At 41.6% G+C, this 13,219-nt stretch overlaps 1 protein-coding gene across 1 annotated transcript; it reads right to left on the bottom strand.

Moving 5' to 3' along the window:
• Positions 1–7,388: 7,388 nt before the first annotated feature.
• Positions 7,389–13,214, bottom strand: si:dkey-33c14.6 (gastrula zinc finger protein XlCGF57.1). Its single transcript, XM_051876381.1, has 3 exons — positions 12,992–13,214; positions 12,544–12,699; positions 7,389–11,636 (listed from the first exon to the last, which is right to left on the bottom strand). Exons 2-3 carry the CDS (start codon positions 12,629–12,631, stop codon positions 9,856–9,858), a joined length of 1,869 nt encoding a protein of 622 aa, XP_051732341.1. The 5' UTR covers positions 12,632–12,699; positions 12,992–13,214; the 3' UTR covers positions 7,389–9,855.
• Positions 13,215–13,219: the final 5 nt, after the last annotated feature.

The following is a 13,219-nucleotide window of genomic DNA, read 5'->3' as shown; positions in this document are numbered from 1 at the left end:
TCAAACATTCACTGATGCTCCAGAAGGAAACATGACGCATTAAGAGTCGGGGGGTGAAAACTTTTGAACAGGATAAAGAGGTCCAAATTTTTCTTATTTCTCTTGAATATCATTTTTTTTCATTTAGTACTGCCCTTCGGAAGCAACAGAAAATACTTGCATGTTTCCCGGAAGACAAATTAAATACAATTTACCTTGATCTTCAAATTCCAAATGTTTTCACCCCCCATCTATTAATGCATCATGTTTTCTTCTGGAGCATCAGTGAATGTTTGAACCTTTTTTAAAAGTTGTGTTTGAGTCCCTCAGTTGTCCTCAGTGTGAAAAGACGGATCTCAAAATCATTCAGTCACTGTTGTAGAGAGTTCAAATATGCAAAAAATGCTGGAAAACTGAAGAATCTGCAGGACCTGGAGATTTTTTCTGAAGAACAGAGCTCAGTTTAACTGCTCAGGACAAACAAGGGACTCATGAACAACCATCACAAAACAAAAAAACAGTCGTAGATCATCCAGGTAACCACACACAGTATTAAGAATCAGTGGTTCACATACTTATGAATGGGGTTATTTTAATAAATTCAGCTATTTTTTTGTCTTGTGGATTATATGTAAACATCTTTTATGTAAAATATCTTACTCAGGACAGTACTAAATAAAAAACATGCATTTTGTATTATCTCCCTTATTTTGTTAAAATTATTAACATTTTCACAGATTCTGCAAGTGGTTCACATACTTTTTCTTGCCACTGTATGTAGGCAAATTGGGACGCAGCAAAAGAGTTCAGCTCCAATCCCAATTAAACACACCTGAACGAGCTAATCAAGGTCGGACTAGGCATACTAGAAACGTCTATGCAGGAGTGTTAAGGCAAGTTGGAGCTAAACTCTGCAGGACAGTGGCCTGCCAGGACCAAGTTTGGACACCCCTGCCATAAATAAAATGATACTGTCAGCAACAGAAGAGGAGAATACAGGAAGCACACAGGTAAGTCACAGCAGTCAAGTTCAGATCAGCACTTAGCTTAAATGGTAACAAGCTCTCTTACATTTCCAGGAGCAGTTTGGATCCGAATAGCCGGAGATGAAGACTGAGGAAGAGGAGTTGTGGCAGGTGACAGGCAGGTCAGGAAACCTCCAGGACCATCATGGCTCCCTGAGCTGCCGGCACCGCCCTGAGTTGCGACACTGAAGGTAGCTCAGGGGACCATGGTGGCAGTGGTGTAGTCCTAAAAAAAGATGTGGTGTACTATTATCTCATAAATGCTGGCGCAAGATGATATTTTTTCCTCTTTTCATCAGTCTTTTGTTCATTTTGTTCATCAATCTAGATCATGTTTGAGTTTCTCTATAGTGTTTTAAAGTGTTTAACTCTCAATATAATTCAAATGGATCGCACATTTTATCATCAGTGTCATAATAGGAATGGCTTGTGGAAATCTTATCACACTTTTGGAGCGTGATAAGATTCAGAGTAGGCCTATGATTCGCACGCCACTGATGCATTAAATAAACCGGGCTTCAATTGCGCTGATGGTTTTTTCAGTTCGTACGGGAACTTAGCGCTTAAAAGTTCAGAATGCATGATGTATATAATTAATTATTAGTCATGCCGTGTCCGCTGCAGTGAGAGAACTGCGCTAAATGCACCGCTCAAAACACAAGAGCGACTTTGAGTGGAGTTCTCTCACTGCAGCGCAAACCCGAACAGTCAAGCCAGATTTTTTAGTCAATGATGGGCAAGAAAAGGTAGAAAGATAGAAGTGCTAATGCATCAATTACAACAAAGAATCGCGAGTTTACACAACAGCATTGGACACACAGTTAAAGGGGAAGCTAACATGACAGTAGATTATGGACTTTCGAAGCAAAAAATACTAGTGGGTATATGCAAATACTGATCCTTAGAAGTCGTAATACGCAAACAGCCCTGGGCAAAAAGTAAGTATATGGCGTATGGCCCCGACTACACCACTGAATGGCGGTGTAGGAAGCCCAGGGTGCCAGGGCAAGTTAGAAGCATAGTAGATCATGGCAGCCTCTGTGGCCGCGTTGAGGGAATTTGGCGATGTCAAATGCGCAAACTAAGCGTCTGCGCATATACACATTCAAACGAGCATACCTATAGACTAAACAAGTAAATGAACGGCAAAAACTGATTAAAAGTCTTCCGTTTTCAGTTAAAAAGGTGTAATTTAAGTGGCTCCTAAGTTAATAATTAATGATTTTTACAATTGAAACGATTCAATCAAAAACATACTTAAGCTCGATAATAACTTTTTCCTAGAGCTGCTGTAAAGTCATAACAATCTCTGTCCATTAATTTTCCTATTATCACTGTGAAGCTGCTTTGAAACAATCTGTATTGTAAAAAGCACTATATAAATGAAAATGACTTGACTTGACTTTGGAACACAGTCGGCCATGATGAAGTGACTTAGATTGGCCTCCATGCCCGTGCTTGAGTAGACAGGAAGTTCGAGGGCGACCTCTGTGGCTATATCAGGGCAAACAGGAAACTTGGGGATGACCTCCATGATCACATTTAAACAGAGCAGAAACTTGGGCACAAATTCCATAGCCATATCAGGGCAGACAGGAAACTCGAGGACAACCTTCTTAGTCACATCTGGGCAAACAGAAAACTAGGGAAAGACCTCCATGGTCGCTTCAGGACAAAAAGGAAGTTCATAGACTTCGATACGAGCTGAAGAGCAGTGTGCAGCCCAAACATACATTATTGCCACCACCATAACAGGGAGAGCAATCAGTGGTAGAGAGGTCTCTGAATCCTCCAGGCTTTGAAATATCTGCCAGGGTTCTGGCATGATGGCTGTGACATCAGGAGACTCAGGCATAGCATCCATGATTACAGGAGACTCTGACATAGTGGCCATGTTGGCTGAAGTCTTTGGTGGTAGAGTGGGCACTGAGCTGAGCTCCACGGCGAAAGCGGGCACTTGGCTGAGCTCTGGGGCAGACTCCAGTGCAGACGCAGGGACTTGAGCAGGCTCTGATGCAGATTTAGGGGTTATAGCTGACGCATGACTGAGTTCTGGAGTTGGAGCAGACTCGAGACTGAACTCTGGGGCTGGAGTGGGTGCAATACTGAACTCTGAGGTGAGAGTTCCAGGCATGTGGTCAGGGGCTGGAGCCATCACTGGACTGTGGTCAGGGGCCGGAGCCAACACTGGAGCGGACTCAGGGGCTGGAGCCAACACTGGACTGTGGTCAGGTGCTGGAGCTGACACTGGACTGTGGCCAGGGGCTGGAGCCATCACTGGACTGTGGTCAGGGGCCAGAGCCGACACTGGAGCGGACTCAGGGGCCGGAGCCGACACTGGACTGTGGTCAGTGGCTGTAGCCATCACTGGACTGTGGTCAGTGGCTGTAGCCATCACTGGACTGTGGTCAGTGGCTGTAGCCTTCACTGGACTGTGGTCAGTGGCTGGAGCCATCACTGGACTGTGGTCAGTGGCTGGAGCCGACAATGGAGCGGACTCAGAGGCTGGAGCCGACACATTGGAGCGGACTCTGGGCTAAAATGCTGGAGCAGACTCTGGGCTAAAATGCTGGAGCAGACTCTGGGCTAAAATGCTGGAGCAGACTCTGGGCTAAAATGCTGGAGCAGACTCTGGGCTAAAATGCTGGAGCAGACTCTGGGCTGAATCCTGGAGCAGGTCCTTGAATTGCCTTCTCTGGAGCAGGCTCTAGTATCTCAGGAACATACTCTATAAAATCACTCCTTGTAACACACTCAGAACTTTCTCTCTCAGGAATGCACTCTGAAGCGACAGGTAGCTAAGGACCTACAGCAGAATGTTGAAAGGTGGATTTCTTCTCTTCCTCCGCCTCCTCCTTTGTGTTGGGGTTAGGGTTATGTTCAACCAGGAGGAAGATTCTAGGTTGAGCTCTGTGGATTGAGCGGGTTTTTGATGGAGTACTGAGGCAGGTATGGGCTTCTGAGTTGATTTCTGGGCTGGAGCGAAATTCTACAGGGCATTGACAGGAACTGAATCTAGAACTGGAGCAGACTCATGGACTGATGGGCTGACTTAGAATTGCTGATCTTGAACTTCTTGCCTTACGGACGGACATGATGAAAAAAATACTCTACTTTAGAAGACAGCCGAATACTCACTGGAGCTGATCTCTCCCAACTGTGTTTGGCTGACCTGTCAAGATGAAAGGGCGGTTCTTTGACAAGAACTGTCTTTATGGTGGAATCAGAGCAGGCAGAGACAAGGAACTTGTGATGGTTTCTCTGTAGTCTTGAGACTGTATAGCATATACACACCACCACAGAACGAGGTCCAAACATTGCTCAAATGTCACACATCCATCTATCTCTGACAATAGTTGGCAGACATTGTCATCTAATCCATCTTTAAAGCAGTGGATAAGGATACAATCATTCCACGTCGTCAGGTAACAGTATTCAATAAATTCCTTCATATTCTCCTCTATCTTCCTGCTATCTTGAAATATTGTGCAGAGGAAAGCCCCAGGTTGCAGAAAAACTCCCGCTGAGTCCATCTTTTGATTTGGTCTGGTCTTCTGCCAGCAACAGAAGAGGAGAACACCATGGTAACAGTTCAGAGTGTTTATTAGCAGGCAAAAGGGAATATCAACTGAAGCACACAGGTAAGTCACAGCAGTCAAGTTCAGATCAGTACTTAGCTTCAATGGTAACAAAGTCACTTTCATTTCCAGGAGCAGTGTGGATCTGAATAGCCAAAGATTAAGACTGAGGAAGACAGACGAATGACTGACTGGCAACAGGCACAATCACAGGTAAGACTATAGCGCCGTAGTGACAGACGAGACCAAGTAATGTGACTGTGGTGCTGGCTTTCATGAAGAGGAGCTGATGAGGATGATGGCAGACAGATGTGGTGATTGTGGAGTGTGCTCAGGTGGTAGCCAGAGAGAATTATGGGAGATGTAGTGTGCTGTGGTGACTGGCATGGTGACTGGAGATTCGTGTCAGATACAAATTCCATTCTCTCATATCTCTGGAAAGCTGACAACACAGCATAAGTGTTGTACACAAATAATCGGATTTGGACTTACAGTGTGAACATAGCCCAAGAGACGGTCCAGGAGCAGGATGAAGAGGGGGAGGAGGTCTGGCTTACGGTGGAGGAGGTGGTTGGAAGTTGATCCAGTGTTACAGCAGGACAACTGGGGGTGACAGTGGGAGTGATAGGGGTCGGGAGGAGGAAGGGAAGGGGAGAAAGAAGATGGGGAACCATGGTAGGAGAAAAGAGTAGGGGATCCTGAAGACAGCAGTGGCTTGATGACGCACTGGAGCCACCGAGTATGGCCCTACTCCTAACACTATAATAACTACAGTGTATTAGCATCAGTGGCTCGCCCGCTCAATCGAGAGTTACTGTCATTACCGTTAGTTATTACAGCCTACATTTTGCTAGCTAGCTATGCCTTTGTCACGCAAATGGTTACGATAATATACAATACAGCTCAGTCTCCTTATTTAAATTTCCTAAAAATGATGATAAGAAGAAGAGGTGGATTCATTTTGTAAAGAGCCATCTTGATGGAGAGCTAACAATCACCACCAACATCCACATCTGCAGTGATAATTTTACACCATTGAGTTTTACAAACTTTCATCAGACAACTGGGATTCACAGATAATCCACTGTTTTTGGTGAATGGAGCTGAACCGACTATCTGAAGTGGGCCTCAGCCTTCATCCTCGATACCTGGACCCTACAGAGGTTGCACAGGCAGTCCAACTCCTCCAGGATGGCACATCAATATGTGCCATTGCTAGAAGGTTTGTTGTGTCTCCCAGCACAGTCTCAAAAGCATGGAGGAGATTCCAGGAGACAGGCAGTTATTCTAGGAGAGCTGGACAGGGCCGTAGAAGGTCCTTAACCCATCAGCAGGACCGGAATCTGCTCCTTTGTGCAAGGAGGAACAGGATGATCACTGCCAGAGCCCTACAAAATGACCTCCAGCAGGCCAATGGTGTGAATGTCTCTGACCAAACAATCAGAAACAGATTTCATGAGGGTGGCCTGAGAGCCCAACATCCTCTAGTGGGCCCTGTGCTCACTGCCCGGCACCGTGGAACTCGATTGGCATTTGCCATTGAACACCAGAATTGGCAGGTCTGCCACTGGCGCCCTGTGCTTTTCACAGATGAGAGCAGGTTCACCCTGAGCACATGTGACAGATGTGAAAGGGTCTGGAGAAGCCGTGGAGAACGTTATGCTGCCTGTAACTGCCCGAAATCCTTGGACCCATTGTCAGACCCTACACTGGTGCAGTGGGTCCTGGGTTCCTGCTGGTGCACGACAATGCCCGGCCTCATGTGGCGAGAGTATGCAGGCAGTTCCTGGAGGATGAAGGAATTGATACCATTGAATGGCCCCCACGCTTGCCTGACCTAAATCCAATAGAACAGCTCTGGGAAATTATGTTACGGTCCATCCAACGCTGCCAGGTTGCACCTCAGACTGTTCAGAAGCTCAGTGATGCCCTGGTCCAGATCTGGGAGGAATTACCCCAGGACACCATCCGTCGTCTCATTAGGAGCATGCCCCAACATTGTCAGGCATGCAAACAAGCACATGGGGGCCATACAAACTACTGAGTACCATTTTGAGTTGCTGCAATGAAATTTCAGCAAAATGGACTAGCCTGCTGCATCATTTTTTCACTTGGATTTTCAGGGTGTCTTTGAATTCAGTCCTCTGTAAGCTGATCATTTTCATTTCCATCAGACGATGTGGCATCCTTTCGTTCATAACACATTACCCGGTCCATATCAGTATAGATATCCAGCATTATATTTTTTCCCATTGAGATCTGATGTGTTTTCAAAGTGTTCCTTTAATTTTTTTGAGCAGTGTATTTTGTCATAGACCATATGTTTTCCATCTTTCTACTTAGTTTTTTTAAGTAGTTGAAAGTTTGAAATGTTCTCACCAAAATTACAACAGGCCTAATTATAATAAACACAAGATAATAATCAACATTAATATTTAGGGAAGACAATTAGACTACCTAGATAATGGAATAGGGAGAGATAGGGACCTAGATAATGGGGGGTGCTGGCCAAAAAAAAAGGTAGTGAACCACTGTGTTAAAGCATTTTTAGAGAACTCATGTGTTAAAGGATTAGTTCACTTTCAAATGAAAATTAGCCCAAGCTTTACTCACCCTCAAGCCATCCTAGGTGTATATGACTTTCTTCTTTCTGGTGAACACAATCGTAAAATCTACGTAAAAGTAAATGTATAATGCAGTAAATCACTTAATATCAAGTATTGAATGAAATTATCTACTATCCAGCCAGCTGACAAAATATGTGAAATTATAATGTACTAATTAATGTAAACAAGGTACAGAATGCCAATGATATAAGATTAACTTTATTGTCATTCAGCAATTATACAGATGTACAAGAAACAAGGAGTAAGACATGCAATACTAAAATATTTACAGAGAAGGGAATAAATAACTTCAGCCTGCCTTTCCTTTAGATCAGTGGTTCCCAAACTGGGGTATCCCTGGGGGTACATGAGGTGACAGAAGTACACGAACAAAATGCTGAGTTTTGCCGTTCATTTATTTTTACCGCTCCTTAAATAACAAAAACCAAGGATGTATTTCTAACAGGCAAAACGCTGTAAAAGGTCAAATACATGATATCCAATCAAATTACCTTTTTTTTTTTAAATTATCTTTTGCAGTCAAAACTGACTGCATACACACAAGAAGCGTGCATATGACAGGTTGCGTGCAGAGTATGGTGCCTTAACAAATAAAGCTACATTACTGCCTTTCTCGACAATGTACCTTTGTAAAAGTGAGGTTTTAGCACTTACTAGCATGAAGAACAAAGATTGTGCATAGAGATCAATTTAAGACTCAAACTCTCTTAAATACAAAAACACAGTTATTAATTTTACCCAAATATACACAATTGCAAATGTGACACTGATTTTATAAAAGTTCAAACATAAGGATTATATTAAGTGATGTACATTTTAAACACAGTATTGTCAGTATTGTTTGCTCTATTTTTCAACAAAATAAGAATTCCAACGAAAGCCACAGCAAAACTGCAACATACAGCGGTGTTTTGTGAACAAATCTGCGGCTTTGAATGAATCATGAAAGTCAATGATTCAATGACTCATTCATAAATACAGTGACTTGCTTCGTTATAGAGTGGTGGAACTATGACGTCACTTTGTAGGCCAATTGGCAGTTAGCATCACGCTGGTTCCCTTGACAAAAACCCAGTAGGATTTTCCCATAAGCTTTTGGATTATCGCAAAAATAAGCTCTGTGATTAACAAAAGTTTGGTACTTACACGTTTTGATCATTTTCACAGACGAAGATAATTTTCACAGATGAACACAATTTTCACAGATGAACACAACTTTTGTTAATTTTGAAGCCTAAATACAGTCGCCAGAAGCAAAAAAGTTAAAAGGTAGGCTATAAGGGAACTACACCACAGGCACACAATTTCAACGTCACCAACACTAAGCTTCAGACAACGCTTTCAGTCTTTATCTAAATACATTTTTCTTGAAAGTCTGAATTAGAATAGTTTGTAAGAGCACAGCTATAAGCATAACAAGGCTGTAAAAGCGGACTGAGTTTACCTGTTCGGCATGATGATGTTTAATGTTGCCAACAGCCTCTGTAGTCCGATTTAGCCACTTGTTAGCAACCATCATTTTCAAGACATGTAACAGCTTAAAAAAAATCACGGGTAGGTTAATACTGATGTATTTTATGTCGTAGAATAAAGCGTGAAAGTATCTTGAGCTTGTGTTAACCACGGACCTCATTTCAGCCATTTAATCAAAAACCCATTGACTTTGGGACGACAGAACCGGAAGTGCTAAAATGCTAACTCGCTTCCGGGTTTTGGCCAACAAAAATGCGTCATTGTTCCACCACTCAATTGACTCAATGACTCACTCATGAAAACAGTAACTTACCACCCCGTATTGGCGGTTTATTTTTTAAAAGTATCACTTCATTTTTACCATCATTGCATATTTCTCTATTGAGCATTTATTATTTCAAAATGATTTATTTTATAAAGGTATTTATAAGGGCAAAAAAAATGCACAGGAAAATCCATTTGAAGGGGCAAATATTGTCCCTTAATGGAAACGGTCTGACTGCAGTCCAATTGGAAGAGAGGGGGTACGCAGAAGAATGGTAAATGCTTCAGGGAGTACGCCACTCTAAAAAGTTTGGGAACCACTGCTTTAGACTATTCATTTTAGATATGGCAATGTTAATAGAAAGAGAACTGGAATTTAATTGGGTTTATATACAGAACTGGGTTAAATTTGGGCATTGCTTGCCAGGCTTTGTACTTTTGAACATGAAAGAGAGTCTTTCAATGTGACTTTATGCTTTTTTGTTCTTTTATCCTTTATCGAAGCAGCAACAATATAGAATGTTAAATCATAGGTCAAAATCACAATGATTTTTTCTTGACTTCCCTTATAATTTTCTTTTTTGGAAGAGCACCATTAGGTCATTTAACCCTCTTAGATAAAATCACCCTTTAGGAAGAAATTCTACTTTTGGCTACATCTGAATGTCACACTATTTATAATTACCTAAGACACATTTTGCTCTCTGTGACTACTCTGGACAATTGTTTTTAATTTAATTTTTTTTTTTTAAGAGCCAGCAGATACATTTCTGTGGTGAAAATCCATCCATTTTCTAAACCCCTTGTCCTATGTAGGGTCACAGGGATGGGTCTTGGACTGAAGGGCTGTGTTGACAGTCCTCCCATATAAATGGCAGTGGGCTTCTCTCCAGTTTGCACTGGGTTCTTTTAGCGTTCTTGAAGCAATGAACCCTTCCCAGGGGTTTCTCCAGTGTGGGTCCGTTGATGCCGTTTCAAGTAGCTTGCTCTGGTAAAAGCTTTACCACACTCAGGGCACACATGAGATTTCTCACTGGCATGTATTTTCTGGTGTGATTTTAAACTGCCAATCAGTTTAAAACTCTCTCCACACAAAGAACACAAATAGGGTCTCTCATCTGTATGAAGTTTCAGATGTGCCTTTAAGCGTGCTGCCAAAATAAACTTTTTGCCACACTGATCGCAACTAAATGGTCTTTCTTCAGAATGAATGAGCAAATGCGTTTTGAAAGTGTTGCTCTCTGCAAACCTCTTGCCACACTCAGAACACTCATGTAATTTCTCCCCAGAATGATATTTCATGTGCATGTGTAGGCTTCTTTGAACTGTGAAGCTCTTCCCACACTCATGGCATGTGAATGGCTTCTCTCCGGTGTGAGTTCTTATGTGCGTCTTAAGGTGCCCTTTACATTTGAAACTCTTTCCACACTGAGGGCATGTGTAAGGCTTCTCTCCGGTGTGAATTCTCATGTGATCTTTAAGCTGTCCTTTATGTGTGAAACTCTTTCCACACTGAGGACACTTGGAAGGCTTCTCTCCAGTGTGAATTCTTATGTGAATTTTAAGGTTTCCTTTATGTGTGAAACTCTTTCCACACTGAGGGCATATGAAAGGCTTCTCTCCGGTGTGACTTCTCATGTGACGCTTTATGTATCCTTTATCTGTGAAACTCTTTCCACACTGATGGCATGTGTAAGGCTTTTCTCCAGAGTGAGTTTTTATGTGATTCTGAAGGATTACTTTACGAGCAAAGCTCTTTCCACACTGATGGCATGTAAAAGGCTTCTCACCAGTGTGGATTCTCATGTGACATTTAAGGTTTTCTTTATGTGTGAAACACTTTCCACACTGAAGGCAAGTTAAAGGGCTCTCTTCGGTGTGAATTCTTGCATGAATCTTTAGGTTTCCTTTATTTGTGAAACTCTTTCCACAGTGAAGGCACGTGAAAGGCTTCTCTCCAGTGTGAATTCTCATGTGACATCTGAGGCTTCCTTTACATGTTAAACCTTTTCCACACAGATGGCATGTGAAAGGCTTCCCTCCAGTGTGAATTCGTATATGACTCTTAAGGTATTCTTTTTGGGTGAAACTCTTTCCACACTGATGGCATGTGAAAGGGCCCTCTTCGATGTGAATTCTCATGTGACACTTAAGGCTTCCTTTATGTGAGAAACTCTTTTCACACTGAGGGCATGTGAAAGGCTTCTCTCCAGTATGAACTCTTACATGACATGTAAGAGTGCCTTTACATGTAAAACTCTTTCCACACAGGTGGCATGTGAAAGGCCTCTCTCCAGTGTGAATTCTCATGTGACCATTAAGGCTTCCCTTACAAGTAAAGCTCTTTCCACACAGATGGCATGCGTAAGGCTTCTCTCCAGTGTGAATTCTTATGTGATCATTAAGGTGTCCTTTGTGAATAAAACTCTTCCCACATAGATGGCATGTATAAGGCTTCTCTCCAATGTGAATTTTTATGTGATCTCTAAGGTTTCCTTTATGTGTGAACGTCTTCTCACACTGAGGGCAGGAGAAAGAATTTTTGGCTTCTGTTGTTTGTGAGAAATTATTTTCAGTTAGCGAGGAACTAATAAATTTTTCTCCAACTATAAAATCTTCAGGTTTCTCAAAGTAGTGGTTCTCCTCTGTGTCACTCGGTTCTTGACTTTCCTTTTTCACTTCCATGTGGTCTAAAATTAACATATTAAATTGTCAAAAATCAGTACAAGACAGGTGAAACAAGAAGAAACACTAAAGTGAAGTCCAACTTAAGTTATGTGATCTTTAGTGTGCTCAAAGTTAAAGGGATTTTTAATATAATAACCAGCTTCCGACAAACATCCGTACGCAAGTCGACTTACGGCAGAAGCATAGCCTCTGACGCAATGCATGACGTAAGACGTATTGACGAACGCGGAAGCGCAGAGGTTAGAGCCAAACAAAACACCAGTCATGAATTAGAAGTCTAAGATGAGAATTTTTTAAATAGAAATATTGGAGGATTTCGATATAAGAGTAGAGGAGCTTGAGTTTGTTGCCCAGCCCTATTTGATTGAACTGTGAGAGGCTTCTACTCTCACCTACTCCTACATCCTACGTCATACATCGTGTGAGAGGTTACATTTCCGCTGTAAGTCGTCTTGAGTATGAATGTTTGTCAGAAGCTGGTTATTATAGTTTATCCCCTTTAAATATGGATATTTTTCTTACAAAAACCCATCATTCGCTTTAGAAGGCCTTTATTACCCCCTGGAACCATGTGGAATACTTGTAGGTTGGCTTGAGGGTAAGTAAATCATGGGATAATTTTCATTTTTAGATGAACTATCCCTTTAACAATATGAAATCTGCACGATTACTACTGATATAAAATGTCAGAATGATATACATTGTTATGATACTCTGCCAGAATCATAATGTGTTTTATTGGTTTAATCGTTATTTTACCTCTTTTATAAAATTCAATCTGATGAATTTTCTGAAGCTTTATTTCTTGTATTACTTTCTGTACACTGAATGCCACATAAGTCGCTTTGGATAAAAGCATCTCCCAGATGCATAAATGTACTTAATCAGTAATCAAGAACAGACACCAACCTTTTTGTTCTTCAGTATCTTCTTCATCTTTCACTCTGCAGTGTTCTGGATCATTCATGTCAACAATCTCCACTTTAATAAACTCCATCTTTCCAGCAGTATGTCAAGCAAGATCTCAGCCTTTAATCTGGAGATCCTGCTTGCCTGGAAACTTTTCTTTGTCACGTTTAAGTGGGAATAATTAATAGAGAAAAAGGTCAAGTCAATCACTCCGTTCCTCATGTGTCGATGCGCTTTGCACAGAAAAATAAGTCATGATTTTGGCGATATTTACGAGAGCCAACTATCAGTTTAAGACAAAGCCATCTATGGCTACAGGTTCAAAATTTCCAACGCAGAATGCTCTCAGTAATATTAACATGTTGTTGAAACAAATTTGTTAAAAACAACTTTAAAACACTTATGAACCATTTTATACACCTTAAATGCTGAAGGGCTTATGACAAACCTTTCTTCAGTCAAAAAAACAGCAACCGTAGAAGTCGCGGCGCAGACCTTATGATGTCAGCGGTACGGAGTGGCAAAATAAAAGACAGTTTAAACAGTCTAAAATAAAACTAGACAAATACTGATAAAATCTATACATTATTTACAATTAAACGCAAATTATGTACACATGTTGTCAAGTTATATGAATGTAAATCCTACGAATGAAAGAGTACTAAATGTATCCAAT

This window comes from Ctenopharyngodon idella, chromosome 2 (genome assembly GCF_019924925.1).
Source record: "Ctenopharyngodon idella isolate HZGC_01 chromosome 2, HZGC01, whole genome shotgun sequence".
Taxonomy (NCBI): Eukaryota; Metazoa; Chordata; class Actinopteri; order Cypriniformes; family Xenocyprididae; genus Ctenopharyngodon; species Ctenopharyngodon idella.
Note: the sequence above shows the minus strand (reverse complement) of the source record. Positions and strands in the feature narration are given on the sequence as shown.

Bases quoted from the DNA above. Each gene is read 5' to 3' on its own strand.
- si:dkey-33c14.6 (XM_051876381.1), bottom strand. From the start codon at position 12,631: ATGGAGTTTATTAAAGTGGAGATTGTTGACATGAATGATCCAGAACAC. The intron at 11,637-12,543 runs GTTGGTGTCTGT...TGTTAATTTTAG, and splicing joins AGATACTGAAGAACAAAAAG to ACCACATGGAAGTGAAAAAG.